Raw genomic sequence first — 27,509 nt, forward strand, 5'->3', positions numbered from 1 at the left:
TTTCAGCTAGAAGTGGCCATGTAACTCCACACTGGCCAGAAGGATGTAAGACAAAGTGCTGTGTGAAACTTCTCTTACCCCCAAAGGCAGGGTGGGGCATGCTTTTCTCTTCCTGCTGGAACAAGAATGTCATGGCTGGGGCTCTGCCTGCCATCTGGGTCCATGTGATGATCTCGGAAATGGAAATCACACCAGGCAGAACTACAAGATGAGAGCCAAGGTCTCTGACATTGCTGTGGAATACCTCCAACTATCTGAACATGGGAGAGAAATAAATGTTCCTGTTTAACCTACTATTATTTTGAGAATTTTTGGGATATCTGAGCTTATTCCAAACTAATATCCTTCCCCATCATTACCTCATGACTCGTGTGAATTTGGGCACATGCCGAGTGATACAGAGGGTTCAAAAGTAATTCTGCCTGTATGAGATCTTCACTTCACTGGCTGGCCCTGGAGCTCTTCCCCATGGTCAGAGCACTTCCCTGGAGTGCCCTGAGGACTGACCCGCACACTGTTGCCTTACAAGGCCACAGTGGGTGGCTTCTTGGTAGGGACATTCTTTTATATCACATTTCTGGACCCTGGTACAGGATCTACTACTGGTTTTTTTCAAAGAAGCAGAGAATATCTAAAACAAGTGACTTCAGGAAAGATGGAACGAACCAATCTAGGCCAAGTCTGTGCCATCTTCCAAGTGAGTGCTAAGTACACATCTCTCCTCAGAGCATAGTGTTCTATATATGCTTACGGACGTTTTCCTGGGAAGATGGTCATGGGCTGTCATCATTTTCAAATGAGAACTGTGGTCACACAAGAGTTAAGAATCACTGTATTGGCTGTTAAAAAAATCATTTTGTAAATCTTAAAAATTACTTGTGTTCCACTAAGGTATTGCCTTTATATAGATATATATTTATAGATTTTATATGAGCATCTTTTAGAAAGTAATAACTTGCTCAACTTTTCCTGTCCTGGAAAGTAAAAAAATTATAAAATTTAAACGTATTTGTGAATATTTTCCCTACCAGTTATAGGCTCCTCTTCAAAAAACAGGATTGTTAACTAAGAGAAATATTCTAGAAATAGTTATAATGCAAAAAGAAGAAACTATGATTAGAGCTTTCTTGTATCATTTTGCTGTAAGTATAAATCTGGCTCCAGAAATGAATATATTCTAAAAACTGGCTGGCACTGGGCTTCCTAGTGGAGGCTCTGGGTTGGTGCTGCTAAGTGTAGTGTCCAGGGGAGTGCTTGTAGTTAGATGTGCTGCTCGCTTAGCAACATTCATGCTAGTACCACGTCAATAATCGATGAACCTCTTTCATCTTATTTAAAAAACAGAGATATAATGTGCATTTAATTTCATTCAATAAATCGATTCCACTTATCACCTCTTAGAAAAGTTAGGAGAAAGCAAACATTAAGACATGGAAATTATGTTAACGATGTGCAACATCCTAGAGAGTAACAAGTGTACACATGGCAATTAGGAGTTGTAATTTAAACGTACCACAAGAAGAAAAGTCAAATTACTGTAATTTATTGCTGTATCTATTCTTTTCCAATATAGCTATAATGTTTTAAGTAGCCACAAAGTGCCACCTTCTGGTTTAAAACTGCAACATCTCCTTTATTTCTTTTTAAATGCCATTTTATGGTGGATGTGTAAAGCAACAGCAGCAGTTACAAAATGTTGTCTGTAATTCTGAGAGCTCAAAACAAGGATCTGTGTATAGGCTGAATAGAAAGATGTTCAATTAATAGTGCATATTGTGCAACTTTAACAAACATCTTTAGTTAGATTATTTCGTGTAAACCTTAAAAGAGATGTGACTCACGGAGACCAAAAGTATAATTATCTTTTCCTTTCGTGGTTTAGTGAGGTGGTCTGCATTCTTGCAATCAATTTACAAAATACAAGATATGTTGCATGTGAATATTAGGCATAAAATATTTCTTCTTCTTACAGAGAGAGCAGCAGGGGGACAGGGAGACTAGTGGACATCCTGTCACCACCTTTCCCAAAGATGCACACCCCCAAGAATGGCAGTGGAAACCTGGCAGCAAGCTACCCTTACAATTCTTTTTGGTTGTTTTAAAATACAAGCACTTTCTAACATTTCCCTCCCAGGCCCATGAGCCTACCTGACGTAGCAGGATTCAAGCCCAGGTCCTCTTGCTTAGTTTCCCCCTTAGAATTATTTACAGGATGCCTACAGATACAGTACAAACTAGTACGAAATTAATGATAGTTGCATTTCCAACTCGCTTCCGTGGTTAAATAAGCACACCACGCCAACTCCAAAAATGGTTCAAAGTTAAGGTGACTCAGAGGCATTTGCATCCGTTACTGCAGAAACAGGCTTCTCGCTGGCTGGGGTGGATTCGCTGACTCTGTCCTCAACAGTGGTGGGCGCCTTGGAAGTTGGAAGCATCACATCCACAGTGAGTGCGGAGGCAGCGTCTGCCCTTGCAGTGGTCGTGACTGGGTCGGAGGGTGGGCTGCCGGTGGATGGGAGGGAGGACAGCAGTTCCTCTGAGCCTGCTGCAGAAGAGACCTCTGGAACCAAAGGGAATGACGGAAGGAACTCGGATGGCATGGGGAGAGGTGCAATGCCGGGTAAGTTTCGGGGAGGCAAAGAAGGAAGAGGTGGCAAACCTAGGACAAAAATGGCATAGATCATACATCCTCCCAGCACCGAAAGAGCAGCAGTCACCATCACATGACTATTTTCATTTGTATTTCATTAAGGAAATTGACGCCAAGGAGAGATGACTCAAAGCACAATCTCTGCTTATCCTCAGTTAGAGGCCAGGACAGTAAAATATTCACTGTGAGACCAGGAGGAAAGGTTCCCCGCTTCCAGGCTCCTAGGAGCCTAGGCTGTGTATGAGTCAGTCCAGCTCAGGTAAGAAATGATTCTCCCAGTGGGGACAGGTAAGCAGCTCACCCAGCAAAGCCGAAGCTGGGTTAGAGCTGCCTTCTGGACAGACAACAGGAAGAGGCACAGAAAAGCCAGCCCTCCTGGGAAGGCAATGGAAGGGAGGGGCTGGTCAAGTGGCCCTGCATCAGCCTTGCCATAAGTACCCATCCTCTGTTCAAGCCCTGTGACTGACTGATAACTTTTTACATTATACTTGGTGGGTTTATTGTGACGATATTAAAATGAGGAATAAAGGAAAGGGCTTTACCTCTTTAAGAAACAAAGGAAAGGCAGGCTGTACAACAGGTTCAGGGCAACCGCTGGGCTGCTGAAACCCTCAATGCTCTTAGAGTCTGTCTGTCAATTTGGGGAAAGGGCAGAGGAAGAAGCCAAGAATACAGGGCACAAAAGAAAAGACAAAGGGAGTGCTAACACAGTAAATGTTAGAGTATACAGTAATTAAAAGTCAGCCCTGACACATGGCCATTTCAAAGTCAAAGGTACCTGGGTAATCATTAACTAGGAGAGCAGACCTGTGGGATACTCTGCTGCTTCATTTTTATCAGTGCATAAAATCTGAGTGTAAACACCTTGAAAATCTGCTAACTTAACTATCTGCGGCTAAAATCTCTCAGTTTTTATTATAAAAACATTTGTTAATAATGAAGAATATGTATTAAACAATAAGCCCAGCCAGCTGAGCAAGGGTAATAGTTTCACATCCTGAGTTTCTGGGCCTGGGCTATGCAAGACAGGTACTTCCACTGGCAGCCGCCCAAAACACAAGAAGAATCACAGGGAGTTTTCACCTCCACTGGATGAACGGTATATCTTCCATCCAATTTAGTTACAGCAGCGCCATGCCATGCAACTGTTTATTTCTACAACTGGCCTCTACTGTGCTTGAGCTGTCAGGGTGCAGGGAGAGGAGAAAGGGGGATGATAGGCAGAGGAGAATCACAAAGATATACTTTTTCCTCTTCTTTTCAAATTTTTAAATAAAAAAGATTACTATTTAGTTGAAGCAGCTGAAATTTATTAAACTGATCTGCTTTTTCCAGAAAAACTGAAATAGAAGATTGGCTCTCCTTGATAAATCTTCTTATTAGACAGAGTCCTAGGAAGGCAAGATGGGCAACATACCCGCATTCACGAGTTCTGGAAGGCTGACACTGGGCAGGGCATGTGGTGCGGGGAGGTTGAGGTTGGGGAGGGCGGGCAGGTTAGGTAGTCCAGTTGGTAAAGGCATCAGACCTGAAGAGAAGGTGAGAACAAAAAGTAAACATTGGGGAAAACATTCAATCTTTGTGTATTCAAAAAATACTACCCACTTCGAAGTGAGAAAAGCAGAAGCCCACCTATCGTGGGCAGTTCTGTCTCACATTAACAACGAAAGCTCACTTAAGCAAAATGTCTTTCTATACGGTTACAACAAGTATGAATACTTTTAAATCTGAGCGCAAGAATGATGAGACCTGAGTGTCTTAGAGAAAGGAATGATTTATCCCAGTAAGTATGGTAGTAAACGGAACTGAATATTTCTTCGTTAGTTGAGGTTTACGGTCTCTCTCTGGCCTTTTCTTTTTTTTAATTCTGAAATAATTTCAGACTTAGAGTTACAAAATGTATTTGCTATAAAGCATACCCACATATACCTTTTACTCAAATTCCCCGAATGCTAACATTTTACAATACTTGCTTTATTGTTCTGTGTGTGTGTGTGTATGTACACACACTTAGTTAATGGGTTAATGGCTTACTATGTGTAAGGACATCTTTAGTCATACAATTAAAGGCTCTCGCAATGCAAATATACTAGATCATTGAAATAATATTTGTTATCTACTGGATAAAAAGACTTGGTCATTACTGGGAACAGTAAGAGGAAAAAAAAAAAATCTAACAATGTTAGAGCTACTGAAAACCCAAATAAGAAGTGCTCTCTTCTAGGACACAATGTGTATTTACACAAACTATTAGAAAGCCCTAACTGAGGAAGCTCTGAAGCAGCGCAGCTTTTACATACTCGCCATTCCCGCCTCATGCTGCAGAGGCAGGCTGGCCAGGGGTAAGGAGCCAAAGGCTCAGAAGCTAACAGCTCATCGCCACTTGCTCTCATCTATCAGCAGTGACAAAATGAGTGACAAAAACCACACAGGTTTTTTTTTTTCATTGTTTTTTAAGATGAAAAATTTTAGTAATGCTATTAATACACGCATCTCTACTCTCCTGCTACTTACCTGGTAATGTAGTAGCTGGACTCATTGATGGCACAGAAGTGAAGGACTGGTTTACCTGTGGTGGCAATAATGGTACTGTTGGTACACCTAAAAAAAAAAGCACAATCTTTTAAAATCTAACAAATTCGGCTGACAAAGAATGAACAGACTATTATTAAGAGAGTGTTCAGTTCCCTTCCCCTGCCCCCATGGTCAGGTCTGCATTCAGTGGGACTTCATTTAGTCTGGTTTCTGGCTGTGTCACTGTGTCATAGCTGATCTAATTTACTCTGCCCATGGCCCTTAACAAAGACTCTTAGCAGAGCCTGGGCCAAGAGGGTGGGAAGCTCTGTAAAGCTGCCCCGCTAAACTCACTGGACAAGAGTTTTATATTTGACCCAAGCAAGACTAGATTAGAAAACTGTTCTGGAAATTTGGAAATGGGACACTGGATTCTAGTCAATCTTTACTGGGCTCCTGAACAAAGAAGCCATGTGAACCTGGGGCTGCTGGAGTGGGTGAGAGGGATGTGCCCTGAAAACAGCGAATCCTGATCTGTGAAAGAATAATGCAGATGGCCTGAAAGAGACAAAAGAGCATGTGGACCTCCAAAGATGGAATGACCTGGCTTCCTGAATCTCCATTTCCTTTTGATGTTAGGTTCTGTGACACCCTTCTGAAATCTAGTACATTCCCACATTTACTGATGTTAGCTTGAGGAGGTTATGTTTTTCACATCCATGTAACTCTTAGGATACTACCTAATAAAGATTATCTATTAATGTTTATCACCTATTCATGTGGGAGGTTTTGGTGATGCCAAAACCGCACTTTTATTTATTGCACATGGATTCTAGATTTTGTCTTACAGAGATCTGCTTATATACAGGAGCAGGAATGAATTGTACCTAAAAATATGAAGTAACCATTTTCAGATATTTATTTATTCATGTATTTACTTTTCTGCAGCAATTGGAGGCATGCAAAAGCAGAAGAGGGTTCTTTGTTTTCATCTGATTCTTAAAGGGGCTGGTTGGTTGGGTGGTGTGTTCGTTCACTGAAGTTTTGTGGGGGCATCTACTATATGTTAGATATTATTCTAGACACTGAGGCACTTTGTGGTATAAAGAAAATAGAAATCACTACCTTCAGGAAATTTATATTCTAATTAAGGGCAGGAAAGGAAGGGAAACAAATATCGAACAAGTAAAATACATGTAAAATAGTTTAAGTTTTCCATAGAAAAACTGAGCAAGGAAGAGGGACAGGAAGTGTAAAGAGTATACCAAAAAGGTCACACGGATTAATGCCTTTCAAAATGATATATTCATTTTCTAAAAATTTCATAATTTAAAACTTTTCAATCCATAGAGAAGTTATTTTTATAAAAAGTACATATAACCATGTACTTTTATATTTCTACAGTTACTGTTTGGGCTACTTTGCAATAGTATAATTAAAAGTAAAGATGAGAAAAGCCTAACAAAAAAGTAGTTTCTCATGTTTTGATGCTAGAACAATTGAGTATTTTTAAGTAAAAAATGTTGATTTTTTTCAGTCTCTTTTGAGCAATTATTGCTTTACTTACATTTCTGTCTTTCTTTTAATATCCCAGAAGCCATTTTTCTACAGTATAATAAGGCCAGGGATCTCAGTGCAAGTGCTTATAAGACAATACAAGTATAACTGTAATGTAATGAGGGAAGATTTAAAATGTCAAAAAGAAACTGGGACCTGAAGAGTGATGTCAGCTGTCCCTTAAAATTAGAAGAGCTCTTAATATAGCACCCGAATCAGTTATTCAGATATGGGCACACGGCTACTGCCTTGAGAAATTCCCGAACTCACTCTTACTTAGTCTGTTCAGGATATATGAGAAAAATCATAGTATCATAACAAGAACTCAAACAGTGTTTAAGTGAAATAAACTTTAATATCCCAACTGTATCTAAGGCCTGATATTGATGACATTAATATTTAATGTCATCTATGAAATGTTCTAAAATTGGATTGTGGTGATGACAACTGCATAAATTTACTGAAAATCATTGAGTTGTATAGTTACAGTGAGTTAATTTTATATTAAACCTCAAAAAAGCTGGGGAAAAAACCAGCAAAGAGTAGGGGCTGGGAAAATATATCTCCACATTGATAACTGGTCAGACAGAAGAGAGGGGTTTGTTATACTGCTCCATTTACTTTTTAGTATGTTTGAAATTTTTAATTATAAAAAGTTAAAATTTAAATTTAATCTAAGAAAACGTATCTTTGGGAAGTAAATGAAAACTCTGAAAAGAGACAGGATTTGAACCTAGGGAACAAACTCGAGATCATACTGCTGACCTTAAATGCATCTTGGTGGGCTGTTTAAAGTCCATTCCAGAACAGAGTGGAGTATAAGCAAATTCTGAATACAAATATTAAAAAGTGCTCAAGAATAAAGGATATTAATGAAGTAAAACTAAACCATGTCAGTATTTCATTCACTTAATTTACATTTACTGAGTACATAATATAGTCTTGGTATTATGAAGAAAGAAAACCAGAAAACAGAAGATTTAAAAAAAAGAAAGGGAAAAATAAACTCTACCAACATACCAAATGAAGAACTATATCATGTGACCAAGCAATTCCACTCCTGGGTATATAACCAGGAAAAATGAAAACATGTCCACACAAAAACTTGTACACAAATGTTTTAGAGCATTATTAATAGCCAAAAAGTAGAAACAACTCAAAAAGTCCCTCAAATGATGAATGGCTAAACAAAATGTGGCATATCCATCTAATGGAACAGCTTTTATCCATAAAAGGGACTGGAGTATTAATTTATGCTATGACTCGAATGAACCTTAAAAACATTATTCAAAGTGAAAGAAGCCAATCACAGACCACACATATGAAATGTCTAGATTAGGCAAATCCACTGAAAGAGAAAGTAGTTTAGTAACTGCCCAGGCCTGGAAGGTTGGGGAAGAACAGGGAGTACTGATAATGGGTACAGGGTTTCTTTCAGGGTAATAAAATGTTCTAAAATTGACGGAGGTAATGATTACACAATTGTGCAAATATACTAAAAAAAAAAAAAAAAGATGAACTGCACACTTTAAATGGGTGAACTGTATGGTATGTGAATTAGATCCTAATAAAGTTGTTGAAAGAAACTAAAATAAATAAGGACTATGTGCATTAGGTAGAACAAGGAATACATGAAAGGAAGGAAACAGACACACGTCCCATGAGCAAGACTGAGCTCCTAGGAATGCTGCTGACTTCCATACCCCATGTCTACTACCTAGGGGATACGCGAACATCTATTGGGTAAACAGAGCAATTAAACATAATGTAAAGGTAGAGCCCAAACTCTACAACTTGTACAATAGTGAAAGAAGCCCAAGGTCTAAAATACGTTGAGAAGGGGTTTAAATGCTGGCCCTGTGTGCAAAGAGCGTGGTAATTTAGTACTATCTTTCACAGAGAGGGTCTGTCAATGCAGAGCACATTTCAAAGTATACTGGCATTAGTTTTTAAAGTTCTGTAGCTTGAGACAGAAAAGAATATCATGTAAAACAAAGTAGACTGAGAGTAGAATATATTTTTCTGTATACCTGTAGTGAGGACATTACTGACAGCTGGTGAAGTTGTGCTAATAGAAAGTCCAGACAGACCCTGTTCAATTTCTGTAGTCCCTGGTGGTGACAAAGATGGGGGATTAACTGAGGACAGCTGGACCTTCCAGAAAAGAGAAAGGAAAAAAAATTACTCAAGTTTACTTAAAGAAAATACAAATATTGGCTCTCAACAGTCCTACAGATACCTTTTTTTGAGCATATAGTAGCTGTCAGGTTTTCACCTGACACTTCCGCCTTCAGACACCTGCCAAGGACCATGCATTGTAAACATCTCCCCATTCTGTCACTTTCAGTCTCTTGACATATGGCATCTACACTGTTACACACTGTTCTAACTACTTCCATACTAGGAGATTCTACTCTCTTCTCCTTCCTGGCCAACCAAAAATCATTTTACTTAACTCTTATAACGCCACTGCTTTCCTCTTCTCTGAATTCTCTACCAGAATTTTGTTTTTAACTTTTATCACTCATGGAAGAAATTAGCTGGAATCTTAATACCATGATAAATCCCTCTTAAGTTTCTCATCAATGAATGAATGTGGCAGCCAGATCTTTACCTTCCAGCAAGGGAAAATGAGTGAGTATGGCCATATAAACTCTACAGATGGGTAGATGCATGGATGGGTGGTTTCACCTCTGAATACTCCAATTTCTGCCAACTCTAGTGCCTTCTGGAACATTCCAACATAACTTGTATTCTAGCCCTTTTCTCTAGCTGTCATTTCACCCTCTAGTCTTCTCAGACTACCCATAGAAGCTCGTCTGGTTAGGGGCAACAGATATGGTCATAGGAGTCTGAACACAGAACTACCCTGGCTCTGGCTATGGTGGTGGGGGTAGAGAGGGAGCGGAGGTCCTACTTCTTCATAGCTCCTCTTCATTTCCTCTAGAATCGGGGATGGACAAACTGTACTATAAAATGAGAGTGATAGCAGCCCTTTCTTTACAACTATAGCATTTTCTTTACAGATGTTTGTTTTTTATTTAGTCATGCAGACAAGAGTTAACTGTCCTGTGGGACACAAGTGTCAGGTGAAAACCTGACAGCTACTATATGCTCAACAGGAAACATTTTAAAAGCCTATAATCCTGTGCAGAAATCTCTCTTATTTCTTTAAAACCTTCGCTTTGATCCTGTAATAGTCCCCACACACCTAGCATTCTTTGCTTTCCCAGTCAAGTTTCTTAAACTAGTAAGCACCAGCTGTCATCATCTTATCATTCACCATTTAACCTCTACTTCCTGTAATTTGTTATCTGTACTCCGTCAAGTCTCTGAAATTGCTCTAGACCAGGACATGTTTTTTCACTCCTTCCCTTACAGACTTCTCTGCGGTATCTCACAGAGCTGAATATGCTCTTTTTCTTGAAGCTTTGTTCTCCCCTTGGACTTTTGAGCTTCCTATGCTGGATCCCCTTCCTCTGCCCATCTATTTAAATAGGAATGTTCAAGATTCTGACTTCAGTCCTCTGACCCACCCAGGCCCAATCCCTCGATGATTTTTATCAATGCTTATTGAGTTAAATTATCTTCTCTTGCTGATGATTCTGATGATTTGTTGATGATCTGTATCTCTAGCCTTGTTCTCTTTCCTTAAATCCACACCCATAGACTATCCATCTGGATATGCAGATCAAATTCAACAAGGTCAATAGTTAACTATCATCTGCCCTGTCTCAATTAATGCTACCACCACATACATTAACACTCGATAAACTTTATGTCAAATTAGGTAGTAAAGTTATCTTACCTCCATAAACCCATCTTTAAGAGGAGCAATAGGTGTACCAGCCATCTGTCCTGGAAGAGAAATTTTCTTTCCTTCTTCAAAGGGGCGTGTAGGTATTCGATGCAAATAACCATATCCAATGCCACATCCTAGGCTATGAAAATATTTTTTCTTAAAATTACTTTTATCAATCATAGCTTGCATTTCATTGAAGTTTTGAAATATAAAAACAAATACATTTCCATTCTTTTAAATAATGTCATCTTATCAAAGGTCTCCTCTGACCACCCTTTTATGAAACAGAACCCTTCCTTCCACCATGGATGCTACCCTTACTTGCCTTTATTTTTCTTCAAGCATTTTATCACCATTCAACACAATGCATATTTATTTATTTTCTGTCTCCCCCAATAAAATGTTAAGGTTCTTGAGGGCAGAGACCTTGTTTTGTTTACTGCCTTGACAGTTCCTGGCACACAGCAGACACTTAATAATTATTTCCTGAATGAATAAGTCTTTCCACTGAAGAGCTCCAAGCACTTCTATACAATGTTATTTACATATCCCATAGTTCTTTTTCAGAACCTGACACACATCGATCCAAATTAATCCAGATTATTCCTAATTCATCCTCCTACTGCTACCAGAATCCATCTTTTTAAATAAGATATGATCACATTGCTTCTTTGCACAGTCTTTTGGCCTCCTAATATTCCTTTTTCCTTCTTCCTTTTGGGGAATCACTTTGCTGTTGTGTGCTGGGCTGGTGAGATTGTCAATTAGGGAGCCTCTTCTGCCCAAACCAAGGAATGGCTAATGACAAAAGCCAGGCCAGTGCACCTCTCCTGTCCATGGCTACAAATCTTGGGAGTGACAGAATAAATAAAAACGGCTCATCGCTTCAGTAGAATACTAATGAAATTGTCAATTAGTCCTTCCTCTCTAAATCCCTAGAGGTGTCCTGAGTCCTAACCTTTCCAAGTCTGATTCTTTAGTTGTTTCTTTGATTATATGAATGATTCTACAGCAAAAAATTCATGTCTGCTTATAACAATGACAGCTCTTTAGAGCCAAAGAACCCCCATTGATAAAATATCATAGTCTCAAAGTATATCCAAATTCCTGCCCATGGTATTTAAGGCCCTTCATAATCAGATTCCAGCTATGTTTCTATCATGATTGCTTTTATTTTCCACACTACTTGACATTTTCTGAATGGGCCATGCACCGATATCTCTGCGTCTCTCGCCTGCCAGCATTTATTATTTCCACGGGTACTAAGAACAACAAAAGCTGGGAGATCAGGCAGTGGCCAACTTCAGCTCCTCCTTATCCAAATCTGATTTCATAATGATGCTTCATATGACAAAATTACTTGTTTCTTCTTCTCTCACTTTTCCTCCCTTCTACCATCAAAACTGCAATTCTCACTGAACTGGACTGAAGATAAATTTGGAGGAAGAAAGTAAGATTAAATAATTTATATGGATCAGTGATAGTCTTTCAGAGACAGCTGCAATTTAAGACGAGATGCTTATTAATCAAAATAACTAAGTGGTAGTAGAGAGGCACTTAAGGCAACAGTGAGAACCTCTGCAAACTTAAAACTAGCCCAAGAATGACACTAAGGGAAATGTGCTGTATTCAATGAAATGTGGTCAGCATCTGACGAAAGAATGAAAACCAGAGGCAGATATATGCCGATGAGTGCAGACTCAGGAATATGGTCTGTGTGGGCCTGTCTAAAGCAATGACTGATTTGGGTATCTATCCCAAGAAAACCAAAACGATAAGTTGTAAAGATTTATGTGTCACTGTGTTCAAGGCAGCATTATTTACAATAGCCAAGATATGGAAGCAACCTAAATGCCCATCAACAGACGACTGGATAAAGAAGTTATGGTTCATATATACAATGGAATATTATTTAGCCATTAAAAAAAAAAAGAAATCCTACCATTCGCAATGACATGGATGGACCTAGAGGTTATTATGCTGAGTGAAATAAGTAAGATAAAGATAAATACCATATGATTTCACTTATATGAGGAATCTAAGGAACAAAAAGAACAAATTTATCAAAAACGGACTCACGAATATAGAGGACAATCTGGTGACAGCCAGACTGGAGGGGAGATGGGGGGCTGAGAGAAAGGAATGAAGGGTCTAAGAAGTACAAGTTAGTAGTTGATAGAGGGTCACGGGGATGGGAAGCACAGCATAGGGAATGCAGACAGCAGTAAGGTAATGACTAGGTGTAGAGGCAGAGGAGAGAAAGAGTAATCAGGGGGATTGTTTCATAAACTATAGAAATGTGTAACCAATGTACCATATACTTGAAACTAATAATACAATTTTTTTTTAAATTAAAAAAAATTAAAGCAATGACTGATCAGTGGAAACAAATCATGTCGAAAGAAAATGTCTTCCAAAGAAAAATAATTGCCAGAGTCTAGAAAAGAAGGGCTCCAAGAACAAGAATGTAGCGGTACTTAGTGGAATTAAAAATTAACAGAACTAGTGATGATTTCACCATCCGCAGAATCTCTTCCTTGTACTTTGATCCCATGCTCACCAAGTACTCTTGTGGTACTAATCTGACTGAAGAATTTTTCTTTTGTAAACTGAAAATTTACCATTCTAATGAATATAGCAGCTTTGCAAATTTAGTTTATATGAGTCAGTCCCTCTGAAATTAATCAATTCTGAATGCCTTGAAAAGATCGTATTTCTGTGTGGTTATAAACCTGTCTGGACAATGGGCAATGATAACGATCAAATATTGCCTCAGACAGGCCAGATTCTTAAGATGATACCTCTATCTCATTTTCTCAAGTTGCAAAAACTTAGCATTCTGGTGGCAACAGACGTTCAGCTGTATAATCTCAGGCACTGAGGTTAACGACATTGTGAGCAAACAGGCTTTCTCTGCCTGCATCAACTAAGTCATCCTTTTCCCAGCAAATGCTGGAACTTTTACAAAACACTTGGAAGTCTCCAAACCCTAGGCTTTCCTATAATTACAGCTTAATAATTCCTCAAATTAAAAAAGTCTGTCAGGACTGTCAAATAGCGAAAAATTTGTACAATTTAAACAACAGCTGAAAGACCTAAAGAAGCATGCTTTGCTTTGGTCTGGCTTTTCAAAATTAGGGAACTGACTCATCAGTCCCAGAAACCTGATTTTATAAAGCTTACTTATCTGCTTGGTTTGGTCCTCTTTCTAAATGCTTTTTATTGTTGCAATTTTGTCTAACTTTTGGTTGAAATCAGCCTATTTCTGAAAGCCAACAATTTCCACAAAGTGCTAAGAAAATTTTCCAGCAGCTAGATATAGTTACACTGTACTGTCCCATTGCTGGGGAGGGGAACTGGGAAAAAAAACCCTGAAAAATGACTTTATTAAAATAACAAAACCAAACCAAAAAAGGCTCTTAGCTCTTAAATCAGTAAGGAAAAAGACGATAGTATATATACCATTCTCCCCAAATATGTGCTTTAAAAAAATGAATTATTTGGTTTAATATTCTAGGTCAGCTCTTTCCTATTCTCAAGTGAAGTCTTATAATAAACCAATAACTTATTTCAAAATAAAAATGTTCAATGTTTATAACACATCTGGCTAAGTTCAGACAGTCATACCTTAGTCTAAAAATGACCTTACCTGCCTTCTCCACCCCATGCAGAATTTGGTGTAATAATCACTTCTCTGCAGTTATCAGTGTCTGTATTATACACATAAAGTTTCAATGGTTTTGCTTCATGTGTTTCAATAAGGCTGAACAGATCTTCAGACTGCAAAAGCATCACAGGAGAAAAATGTTTTTATGTTACTGAACTTTAGAACAGCGAGTCTCCAACATGGTTTATAATAAAATCACCTGGAAAATTAAAAAAAAAAAAAAAAAAAAAAAGCAAAAAAAAAAGCCACAGATTTTGGGCCTTCCCCCAGACACGAAAATTATTTCTTAAAATGGATACTCCAAACAAGGTTTATTATCTCTCTTCTATGCACAAGGCCTAAGGTCTGGTTTCTTAAGACCCAGTCGCATTTTAGTAAAACTCTTCTCACCCAAATTCTACATATTCTGCTTTTTGCTCATTAAGACTTGGGCACCTGGGGTACCTTACTTTTTCTCTCATTTTTGATTTAACAATATATGCTTCTATTAGCTATGGCAAAGAAAAGGATCTAATATAGCTGAGACAATTTTGTAACGTTAAAGGGGGGAGAGATAATGAAATCAATAACCAAAATGAAGATTTGATTTAGTCTTGAGGTACATAAGAGATTTATGTATACCATACACAAAATCTGTGAAACTGCTACACAGTATGTGTTTTTCCTCATAGCTATACCTAATAAGACACTTCTGAGATGTTCTGTTTAACGCTCTGAAGCAGTAAAAACCTAAATTTTAACTCTAAATGCAAAGTATGCAAATATACATCTGAACTTAAACATTAATTAAAAATGTTATATAATTTTCATTATTAATAAAACACACTAATTACCTCATTCATGACAGTATCTGCTCCAATGATATAATCACTGTGAGGTCTAAGACCTGCCAGTGCCGCAGGAGAATTTGATTCCACTTCCTAAAATGAAACAAAAACACACCCCAAAATTAATTTATATAAAATAATCTTCAAATTTTTACAGTTCACAGTCTTTAGTCGTAGTGATTAAAACCCCTATATTTCTAACTGTCTTGTTAGAGATAATGTCAGAAACTACAAAATACAAATTTTTAAATTTCCCAAGCATAAAAATTACATAATGTTTAATAAACATTTAAAATATTTCCGTAGCTATCTGCTTCTTCTAATGGATAAATCATTAGAAAAGTAGTTCTTAGGCATCTATATTTCTCTTCCTCATGTTTTTTTTTTTTTTAAATTAATTCATATTTCAAAAGCAATGAATTCTGATTTTCAGGAACTAAATGTGGACTAATAATAATACCCCTTCTATCTTACCAAACTGGAAACAACCACTGTTAAAACACATTTCTATGCTGCTTGCTAAAATGTAAGCAACGGCTCACAGTTGATACCTACCAACACATGCCAAACATTTTCATTTGCCCCATCAAAGCTGCAGAAACGAATGCTCACTCCCAACAAGCCCTGGCCACCCCACATGTTACTTGGTGTGACTGAGGTCTCTCGCAGCTCCAGTGTTTTACTGCTGTAGATAAGCATTTTTACAGGCTTTTCAACATTTGCTTTCAGTAGATCCTTAAGAGTATCATTGTCTTTATTCTGTGAACAAATAAAATTATTTTTCATAATAAATAAAGATGTTAACTATCTTAGCTGAAGAATCCTATGGCCCTATTACAGTAATATTAATAATCAACATAAAACATTTACTAGGCAAAGTTTTCATCAACATTCAAATATTCCTTCAAATAAAACAGTGTTAAGAAATTAAGAATAACTCTTACGTAAACAACAATTTCTGACTTTTTTTCTAATAGCCAACTACAGATTTTGGAATTTGCAGCTCAACATTAATTGAAGTGATCTAGAGCTTCCATGATAAAAAACCAAAATAGTCCATAAAAAGTCGTATTACTACCAGAGTTGGTATGCCTCTCATTTTAAAATCTAAACCATTTGCTTGTGCTGAAGTTTAATTTTGGATTTCCCTTCCAAACATACACTTTATTTATTAGGAACTGGCAGGAAAAGAAAATGGAAGCAGTATGTTAAATATTTCATTACATAAATGAATGCAAGCCATTGTAGGAGATGTTGATAAGTAATAACAAAAACTTAAGATTGTTATGAAAAATAAGCCAACCAAGCAGCCATTTCTTTTGATGAAATTATACAATTTCCTTCCTATAGGACCTTACTATAGGTAAACTGAAAGCAATTTATAAAAAGTGGTTTTAATTCTGCACTTTTGGAATACATCTATCTGGCTCTAGTAACACTGCTTATATATCATGGAACTTAGCTCCAAGGAAATTGACAAGTTATCTGAGAGTCTTTACTAACCCATTTGTCAATAACCAACAAAAGTCTGACATCTTTGAAAAAGCAAACTTTTTCATCTTAATTATTTTTCTGTTTAACAAATTTAAATATTTAACACATAAAGTAAAAGTCTCCAGTGATTTTATTCCCCCAAAATAATCAGTGTGACTATCGTATTCTATATTTGACATTTTCATGTTTACCAACACATGTTTATTTTTACAAACTGGTATCATACTCTAACGTTTGTAACTAATGAATAAAAACATCCATCCCAGATAAACTGAAAAATTCCATTTTCAAAAGATTACAGATTACTCTAAGCAAAACTACAAAATGCAGAACTTACTAATCTTGAACCATTAATAGAAACAATAAAATCAAAGAATGGCTCCAGTCCAGCTCTATGTCCTGGGGAATTTTCTTGTACCTGTAAAAACAAAAATGCCAAAATAAAAAATTTGAAGTTTAAATTTGTAAACAAAATTTTAATACCTATCTTTTCTGTAAAAATAGATTAATTTTATTGATAAGGAAATATACACACTAGTTCCCTCATTTCTCTCTCCCAGATAATACCCTTGGCAGCTTCCTAAATTCTAATCATTCTTTAAGTTCATCTTCTACATATGGTTTTCCCTCTATGGTTCTATTTCACACCACTTTCCACTTTTTGGAGGCAGGGGGAGCAATCCTCCCAGCATTTAATACATAATATGGCAGACAATTAATTATTACAACTGAGTGACAAATTTAAATTAATTGGTGAGCATTTATTCCATGACTACTACTAGAAAGGCACAATTCAATAATAAAATATAGGAACATAGCTGCTGATGTCAAAATATTTATAATGTGTTCAGGAACAGGCAAGAAGAGAAAGGGGAGACAGAAGATATATAGCTCTCTAATAACTGTAATATAAGACCGAACAAGTAAGGGCTAAATGCAGGTACAAAGTTCAAAGGGAAAGATTCTTTTTTTTTAATTAAAAATTACTGGGGTGACATTAACAAAATCAAATTAAGTTTCAACTCAGTGTGTCATTCAACTGTAAGTCGTATATATACTGCATTGTGTTCACTATCCAGTTAGATTTCCTTCTAACACCAAATATCTGACCCCTTTTACCCTTATTGACCTCACCCCACTGCCCCTTTCCCTGGTAACCAGTAATCTACTGTCTGTGTCCATGAGTCTCTGTCATGCCTATCTGTTACTGTCAGCTTAAATCCCACATATGAGTGATATCATGTGGTTTTCAACTTTGAGAAAAGTTCATTCTGATTGAAGCAGCTTCACACACACACACACACACATGCACACACGCACACACTCTCTCACACACACACACACACACACACACAATCTCTCTGTCTCTCTAATTGTGCTTTAAGGAGACAGAACTTTCAAAAGTGAAGATGGACAAGGGGATAAGGAAGGATATCTGAAAGTTGAAGAAGTGATATGAATAAAAACTCAAAAGGAGGAGTCTGAAAAATGAGGACCATACTATAGTACAGCTAGACAACAGGGTGATATGGGATAGAAATACAGAGGTACGGATTTTGGAAATCGGAAATCTTCTAATCCAAGAGGTCTGGGGGTAGTTTCAGGAAACAGTGCAGCTCCCGATATGATATGCAACATTTTGTATGAATCGGCAGTTTTCAGTAGGTAAAGATCTATGGCTTTCATCAGCTTCTCAAAGGTTTTCTCCATGATACAAATAAAGTGTTAAAACCACTGATCTTGTGAAATTCTTTTATTTTATAGGTGAAGAAACCATCCTCTGATTTGCCTATGGTCTCACAGCTGGTTAGTGGTAGAGGTGAAACTCAAAAGTACATTTTACAACTATTAGTACAGTAAGGAGGCTGCTGGAAAGAAAGGGTGGAGCCAGATTTATAGAGGACTTTAAATGGAAGATTAAGATTATTTTGCTTCTCAACAATGCGAATGTTTAACATCTCAACTTTGAAATGGATTAAAATTAACTATTAAATTTTCTAAATTTGCAGTAATAAAAATATTAGTAACTAGTAATAGTAGTAATATGACAAAAGAGCAAAAAGTTAATATAATCCATTTTGCATTTCTCCTCTAAAATATTTTCATAATGTTTTAAGGAATTTTTATTCTGCTTGATGTTTTTAAATACCGTCAAAATTTTCCTATGAAAACGAAGTTTGCCCTGATATTTGTAGGCTGATTTTCTATAATAGTCCAAACAGTTCTAATAGTCAATTCTGAGACCATGTAAATAATAGATATACGCTGTCATCCATACATACATCTGCAGCTATTTCCACAGTAATAATTTTAATGCTTTCAAAATGGAACCCAGATTGTTCCCAGAATATGTCCTCTAATATCTGACTTCTTGGATTAATGATACTAATCTTGGATTAATGAGACATTCATTACTTCTTGAATTCTTGTTACCTTTTATTTATTTAATGCCAAATTACACTATCATTGCCTCTGAAGAAGTAAAATTAAATTTTCTTCATTTGGCACAGTAAAGAATGTTAGTTATCCATTTTAAAGATTATTCAATGTTTTACAAAAATTGTTTGATCTTGCTTTATGCAAATTTGAGACAAAATCATTTTTGTAAATTAAACAAATTAAATATCAAAAGGATTTAAAGGTGTTAGCTCTAATAAAAATAACCAATACACACTTGTTTCGTTTCTGTATACTCAGTTTCCTTAAATGGGGGACATTATATATAATCAAGTAAAAAGTCTAGCACCCACAACAGCAGATAGATTTCTCCTCAAATGGCAATGCTGAAAGGAAAAAGGTGGCCGTTTGAAGCTATTATGAGAATAAAAGTGAGGTCAGGTCACAGCTAGGTGAGAGAGTCACAATGTACTAGGTGTGAAATGCCTGCCTATTAGGTAGGTGCCTACCAGGTGTAAAATGCCTCAGGTGTGAAGAGGATAAATAGCAAAGACTCTAGGAGCTCCCTCAGAGTCAAGTTTCTCATTTAATAGTGTCCAATTCTAATTTTCTGAGTCGGAATGCTTCCAAACGACCATTCTTTCCTAGAAACCAATCAGTCCATTGATCAATTTCAGACTTCTCCATTGAGGCTGCCAAATTTTACCGTCTTAGTTAGAAAGGGCTAAGACAGTGCTTTTGTAATGCCATCACCAGCTCAGAAAGCTGATCTTGCACACTGATACTTATCACACCACTCTCCAAGTATAAAGTTTTACTGCTATTTGTTTGAAAAAGAAAGTTTCCAATACCGTTAGATGTAGTCCTCCCCATAATTAAAAAAAGATTCAATAACTATCTTTGAATTCTAAAATAAACGGAAAGAATCCTTTCTCTAACACTATTTTTCCATTTTCCTTTGCTACAAACATTGCTCTGTTTCTAATGGACCTTGAAATTAATTTCTTTCCTAAATTTATTTACATCCAGCATAATTCTGCCAACTAGGTATCTCAAATACTGCTTGGAAGCCAGTAGAGGGAGCCCTGGGAAAATGTTCTCTTTGACCCTAATGCACTTAAAAGGAAATTCCTTCATTTCCTAGCACAAAATAAGGTCTATGACACAGCAAATTAAGCATTCACACAGGTAAGTTTCTCTAGTAATATTATCCAGTGACAAGAATCTCTTAGGCACCTAATCTCTCAAGAATCAGATTACTTCAATAATTTCTGTCTCCTGAGATCTCTCGATTGTTGATTCATCCTTTGCTTCCTTCGAACCATCTTAACACATGGGCGCATGCGCACACATACACATGTACACACACGCACATGCACGTACCTGCTCCATGGGCCACTTAACATTATTGGGCCAAATATCATAGCAATTTAAGATGAACAGATAACATTTATAAGTTTAATAAGATTTTACAAAATTTTGAAAAAATGTACAGTGAAAAGATAACAGTGTTGTTGAACTAGAGTTACTTGGTTTTGAGCCGTGGTTTTACCTACTTATTAGCAGTGTGTCCTTGGGAAAGTTTATCTTTCCGGGCTTAAGTTTTTTCATCTGCAAGTAAGGGATAATGTCATCTACTTTACAAGGATATTGTAGAAATTAAATGAGTTTGTTTATAAAATGCTTGGCTAAGTCTCTGACATATGATAGGAGTCCTACGAATCTAAAATTCATCTTCCTAACTCTGCAATCAACACCTGAAGGCAAATCGTTACAACCAGTTAATTCTTGAACACTACGTTCTTTTTCTAACGATGTATTAATTTATCTCTTACCCTTTAAAAAAGAAAAGAAAAAGATGTAAAATGTTAGCCAGCTAAGAGGAGAGAAATTATTTCTTTAAATGTTGTCTCTCAAAAATCAATTCCCAAAAAAAAAAAAAGGAAAGAAAAAAAAATTCCATATGGACAGTGGATCTAAATAAAACTTTTAGAGAAAAACACAGAATATCTTTGAGACCTTGAGGTATGAAGACTTCTTAAATAGAACACAAAAAGTACTAACCATTAACTAAAAAACTGATAAGCTAAACTATACAATATGAAATACAAATATAATACATATTTAACAGAGAAACTGTATTCAGAACAAATTTAGAATAGTATGAATCATTAAGAAAGACAGTAAAACCACAGTGAGATATCACTTCATATCTATAAGAACAGCTACCATAAAAAAGACAATAACAAGGATTGGTAAGAATGTAAAGAAATTGGAACTCTCGTGATGGTAGGAATGTAAAATGGTGCAGTCGCTGTGGAAAAGTTTGGCACATTCTCAAAATGTTAAACACAATTATCATATAACCCAGCAATTCTACTCCTAGGTATACAACCAAGAGAAATGAAAACACGTCCATGTAAAAACTTGAATACTCAAATTTCACAGCTGCATTATTCATAATAGCCAGAAAATAGAAACTCAGCTGATGTTCCTCAGCTGATGAATGGATAATCAAATTGTAGTACACCCATAAAATGGAATATTATTTGGTAATTAGAAGGAATAAAGTACTGATACACGTTACAACACGAACAAACCTTGAAAACACTACGCTAAGTGAAAGAAGCCAGTCATAAAGACCACATATTGTATGATTCCATTTAAATGCCCAGAAAATGCAAATCCATAGAAACAGAAAGTAGATTAGTGGTTGCCAGGGGGTGGGGGGTAGAGGGAATGGGGAGTAGTTGCCAATGGGTAACAAAAAAGGTTTTGGAAGTGGATACTGGAGATGGTTGAACAATTCTGTTAATACACTATAAAACCACTGAACTGTATCCTTTAAAAGGTTGGATTTAATGATCTATAAATTATATCTCGATAAAGCCGCTAAAAAAGAGATAACCTAATAGAGAAATAAGGAAAAGATTTTAGTCAATAAATACGAAAATGTGTTCAACTTCAATAGTCATCAAGGAAATGCAAATTAAAACCACAATGCAATACCACTACGCACCTATCAGAGTGGCCAAAATGAAAAAGATGAAAACTACGATGTGTTAATAAGGATACAGAACAATCAGAAACCTGTCAGTGGGAATGTAAATTAGTAAACTATCTGGCAATATCAAATATGCATACCTTCGACCAAATATTCCACTCTTTCGTATACCTAACATAAAGGGGTATACATATGCTTTTCAAAAGGCGCATACAGTATAATGTTCACAGCAGCACTATTTGTAATAGCCCCAAACTAAAAACTATACAATATCCATCAACAACAGAATAAATTTTTTTATATATTCTTAATGCCTTGAAATAGAGAATGAAATGAAAGATCTACAGCAATACACAACAACATGGATAAATCTCACAAGCAAAAGCAGCCAGACACAAATGAATATATATCATATGATTCTATTTATATAAAGTATAAGAAGAGGCCAAAGTAATCTACACTGTTAGAAACTGGGATAGTATTCACTCTGGGGAGTTGAGGAGTAGTCAGAGTGCGACTGGAAGAAGATGAGATGCTGGTTACACATGTATGTTTGCGAAAATTCATCAAGCTGTCCACTTATGTGCACTTTTTTAATATAAAAAGTTTTAAGATATGCTTCCTCTATCCAAAAAGTAGAAATGAAATTACTGCAATCTAAGAACATATTGAAAATCTCACCCAGAAGGCACTAGAGCCAGTGCTGTGCACTCTACCACTTACTGACCAGAGACAGAAACCATAATTACCCACCAACAGCAGGGTCTCTCAAATGAGGATCCTGAGGATGACAGTCCCTACATTAAAATGCATTTCATCCCCAAAACATGAACGTGTCTATTTGTTCAAGGCCTATTTATATGGGGAAACATTTATTTCCAACTGTACTTAAAAGTCCTAAAAGTGTCCTAAGGTTCACATACATTGTATTCTATGGCATTAATTACCTGAAATATTCTGATTCCTACATTTAAAAGCAATTTCAAAGACTGTTTATTAGTTAAACTTCATAGTCTTTTATTAGAAGAGATTAATTTTGGGAGCAGGTCAATCTTTAGGTAGTATTTATAAAACTTTTTCGATTATAACTTTTATTTGGAAATGACATCAAATAATGTTTTCTTTTTACACTCATTGTTTTCAGAATGAGTGAGAAGGGGGTAGTAGTGAAATTTTTATGTTTTTCAAATGGCAGCATGAGTTTTAAAAGTTTGAGAAACACTGTCGGCAGAATAAAGAAAAAATTATGACTATTAAATATTGGGAATTTACTTTCTCAAAATAAACATTAAGCTGAAATCCTTCAGGATTTCATGTAGATTAGTTAAGTCATCAATTTAAAAGAGTAGATCCATGTAACAGAAGAAATGGTCTACGTATTCCATTTCCTATTGAAATTATTCCACTTACTACTACTTTCTCCTTTAAAAAGAGTACCTAATGCTGCCCAGTCTGTAACAAATGGCTCGGGAGATAAAGGCCTGTTATTACACAGGAGACACATTTCATCTCAATGTCCTTTCCCACAAAACATTCATCACCTCACAATTTCTCTTGGATGGAATTATAATAGTGAACATGACATTTTCCATGTCCCATATTGATGCGAAAACTGGTTTCAGAATGTCTTCAGATATCCCCCATCTCAAAAAGTATTAAGTGCAGAATGGAATTAATGTGAATATCTTAATTTCTAATAGGTATCCATTGGGCAACTCCAAAAATATAATTTTGAAAATGCCCTTATTGAGTTCACTTGATAATTAATAAAAAATCTAGCTAGGCAAGATTTCTATATTCAACATACTTCAATTGCAGTTAACTCATAGTAAGTTTTGTAACAAAACTGGGAAGTACTGGTTAACATTTTTCCTGCCTATGTTAGAATTAGAAGACGGGAATAAAAGTGGTACTCAAGGTGAACCCACTGCTTAAAGGAATCTGAAATATACTGTTATTTTTAAAAGAAGATTTTTGAACAAATTTTAAAATCTTCCGCTAAGAGTTCACTTTTTAAAAATGACTTTTTATAACTATATATTTTTGAATATACAGATATTTCATGATTGCTGTGGAAATTTTAGAAAATATATTAAAGTTTAAAAGAAATATAAATATGTCACCATCCATCAATAATCCTTTTAATATCCTGGCTTGGTTACCTTTCCAGTTTATTTTCCTGGGTGCTCAAATGGACATGGAAATACACGGAGAGGAATACCTTTGCCCACAGAGTGTTTTGAAACACAATTTTCACTAAACACATAGTATTTGATTCTGGCGTTAGGCCCTCATTTATTTAACAATTCCTCAGCTGTAAGATATTTAGGTTGTAAAGCCAACATCTTATGATAACTTTTGACCATATTGTACTTGAATATGTCATATCATTCAAAACTCTTGTGAAACATGGCTAAAGGGCAATGCTGGGCACAGGGGAAAAAGGCCAGGAAAAATACCTCAACAGTATTTACCTTTTGATGGTAGAATTACAGGTAATTTAAGTTCTTTGTTATACTTTTCGAACTTATACAAATGATCTCTAATGAACACGTGCTGATAATAAAACAATTTACTAAAAGGAAGATCAATGCTTATATAGACATTAAAATTCAATAATTTGAGAAAATGTACATTTTAAGTGAAAACAAAAATAGCATTCATTTAAGGTTGTAGGTATGTACTTTTAACAGCCATAGACTAGAAAAATTAAATGTCCAACACCAGGAGGTGCTGCTTAACCAAACTATGGTAAACTGACTTCTATGGAGTGAGGTGAAACAGGAAGCAGATCTCTTATGTGTTGCCATGGAAAGACCGCCAAGATGGGTTTTTGAATGAGAAGACCAAGGTGTGTAACAACAGTATGTATTATATGATCCCAAAAGTTACAAAAGGAAAAAAAAAGAGTGAAAGAGGAGGGTAGTTTATTTTATATGCATCATACATTTTTTAAGGAATACATAAACTATCTATGGTGGTTAACTCTAGAGTGGTGAGTTGGGTATACAATATGATCACAACATGAGAATGTGCATTAATAAATAAATACATAAAACATAAAGAGGAGAGCACACTGCTCATAGCAGAAAATCTGGAACTGTTTCAAGGTTGTCCCTAAAGATTTTTTTAAAGCAGAATCTAACAATGGATATGGAAAAATGTAAAAATGTAAAATTCAATCTATCTGGATTGTAGGGATTTTGAAATAATAATAAAGCAGTAATGCATATGGGTGACACTATACTTGGTATTTCAAAACCCAGTCATTCAAGTTTTTATTACTAACAAGGAAATGGCCACAGAATTGACTATTAAGGAAAACTACTAATTAAATGATTCTAGAACTTGTTAAACATGGATGATTTTATTCCAAGGTTATCCTACCATATTTACTCTGGTTTACAAGCTTAGTAATCCAGCGGTGGGATATATCGCTGCACATTTAGGCAATAACAAATGAAAGGAAGATATTTTTATCTGTTGAGATTTAACACAGTACTTTTCGCTTTGAAAACAAAGAAAACCAATTATAGAATCAGGGGCAGAGTGGGTTAGAACTCAGATACATTTAAAAATTCTCCTAAACTAGGAGACCATTACTATTTTAAAGCTCCCTCTAATAAAACTCAAACAAAATAAGAATTATTTCATCTTTTGCAACATTTATGCTCCAGCTGCAGACTGGAAACTAAGCTCTCCTGCTTCTAAAAAACCAGATTTATAGACTGTTAACATATCTGCACTACAGAATATGTATGAGCACTGACTTACTGAGGTGCACCTATGTAAAAAAAATACACTTTAACTTGTTATTTATGGCAAATGTAGTCATTAACAGAAATCACTGAACTGGAATCCTTTTGATTCATACAGCTTTTTAACAGACTTAAAACTCATTAACATTGTGCTTTACTAAGTGCATGTATTATAAAAATATCATGAATCTGCAAAGATTCATGGCCACAATCAGTCACTGTGAGAACCAACTAGTAATACTGGATAACATACCCCAGGCAGAGAACTCAAAATCAAATCAGATAATGGAAAAGTACTGCCACTAACTTTCACTTCATACCTAGGATGTGATACTTCTTTGTTTCCCCCCAATCAGTGTGGTACTTGGCTGTTGGCTTAGCTGCAGGGAACAGGAAGGTAATATGTTTATAGACTACCTTTATTTTCCAGGGAAAAAATCATCCTTTCCAGAGCAGAAAAGTGACTAATCAAAGCCTTACCGCACAGATATCTGGCTAAAGCGTGTCTCACCTAAAACATGGGACCTAAAGCAGAAAATGACTGTAGCACCAGGAAGTGCACTTTCTCACTTTCAGTGAAAACGCTCTTGCCTGTAAGAAGCTAATATCTAGTGACACTCTATTACGTCCTGAAATGGCTCTACAGATTGGGGTCACTCTGTTGACAGTCAATCATGTTACCACACATGCAGGTGTCACAGCACACAACCATCAATGCTACTTTTAAAGACTTCTAGTTTAATGAGTAAAGGACCACAGGCTTTGTTCAATCTAGGCTGTCCATACATAGGGACTTCGTTAATGCCTTTTGAAATACGATGCTTCTCTGCAACCTGGTGACCCACGTTGCTTTCCTTTATTTACCCAGATTATACTTTTAAATGTTCTTCTTCACCACTTGATTTTTTTTAACCACTATGGCTCTAATCCTTAATCTCCACCACATCTTGAGCAGTTTTAGGACAGAAAGGAAGTTCTCCCGAGCCAAGATATGTGGAAAAGGACTGACGGGAAAGGTCAGGAGCGACACAAGTGGAAAAACTCCCGTCAAGTAAATTTAAGTCCGTCAAACCTACTTTAAGGCCATTTCGTTTTCGGTTTGCCTGATTGGCCTTTCTAAACATGCAGACAGCGCCGAGGTAAATTAACACCTGCTGTCGCATCCCCTGCCTCTTCTCCGCGGGTTCCAGGCTTCCTTTTCTCGGAAAACTCAAAAGATACCTTCGTAATCACCTCTTTGCAGACCTTGCCCCCAAGCCTTTCCTAACTTTGGAAGCTAAAAATTAAGCGAGAGAGGGCAGAGATCATGAGAAGGAAATGGAGCCAAGGTTGCTCCCCTCTCGCCTGGGTCGCTCCCTGGTGAGGTCGCCGGACGCCGTCACTAGCTCCAGCGGTCCTCCCAACGGGGGAGACTCCGGGCCCGCAGCGATCTGGGGAGGCGGGATGCGAGCGGCCTCTCGAACCAGCCTCGGCCACAGAAGCGCCCGCGGTCGCCGCTCCCTCGCCGACTCCGGCCTGGCAGCCTTGGGAAAGGGCCCGTCGGGGCCTCCGCCTCCCGCGGCCAGGCCCCGCCTCCATCCCGCAGCTCTCGGGCCGCCGTCGGAGCTCTTACCCGCAGGACGTGGTAGCCTTCTGTGCCCCCGCCTGGGATCTCGACGCTCTGCGAAGAGCCCATGGCGGAGGGCGATCAGTGTGCTTCGGCCGGGCTCCGCGATGATCCCCGCCAGCCGCGTACCTCCCGCTCCGCTCCTCCGCTTAGCACTTGGGACGTGGCACTCCCTGCCGCCGGAGAGCCGGGCCGCACTGCCCGCCGGGAGATCGTCTCCGCGGCAGCCA

General features: G+C 37.0%; 1 protein-coding gene across 1 annotated transcript; it reads right to left on the reverse strand.

The window, feature by feature from the left end:
* Window positions 1-1,329: 1,329 nt before the first annotated feature.
* On the reverse strand, window positions 1,330-27,509 carry GORASP2 (golgi reassembly stacking protein 2). The gene is made up of 10 exons (XM_011357693.2): window positions 27,286-27,509; window positions 16,852-16,932; window positions 15,576-15,779; window positions 15,027-15,113; window positions 14,176-14,306; window positions 10,533-10,665; window positions 8,755-8,878; window positions 5,168-5,254; window positions 4,071-4,181; window positions 1,330-2,662 (listed from the first exon to the last, which is right to left on the reverse strand). The coding sequence occupies exons 1-10, from the start codon at window positions 27,346-27,348 to the stop codon at window positions 2,322-2,324; spliced, it is 1,362 nt and encodes a 453-aa protein (XP_011355995.1). The 5' UTR covers window positions 27,349-27,509; the 3' UTR covers window positions 1,330-2,321.

The sequence above is a fragment of the Pteropus vampyrus genome, unplaced genomic scaffold (genome assembly GCF_000151845.1).
Source record: "Pteropus vampyrus isolate Shadow unplaced genomic scaffold, Pvam_2.0 Scaffold2, whole genome shotgun sequence".
NCBI classification, from domain to species: Eukaryota; Metazoa; Chordata; class Mammalia; order Chiroptera; family Pteropodidae; genus Pteropus; species Pteropus vampyrus.

Coding starts and splice junctions, on each gene's coding strand:
- GORASP2 (XM_011357693.2), bottom strand. CDS start 27,348: ATGGGCTCTTCGCAGAGCGTCGAGATCCCAGGCGGGGGCACAGAAGGC. Junction 4,182..5,167: donor TCCAGCTACTACATTACCAG/GTAAGTAGCAGG, acceptor CCTTCTCTTCAG/GTCTGATGCCTTTACCAACT. Junction 2,663..4,070: donor TCCAGAACTCGTGAATGCGG/GTATGTTGCCCA, acceptor TTTTTGTCCTAG/GTTTGCCACCTCTTCCTTCT.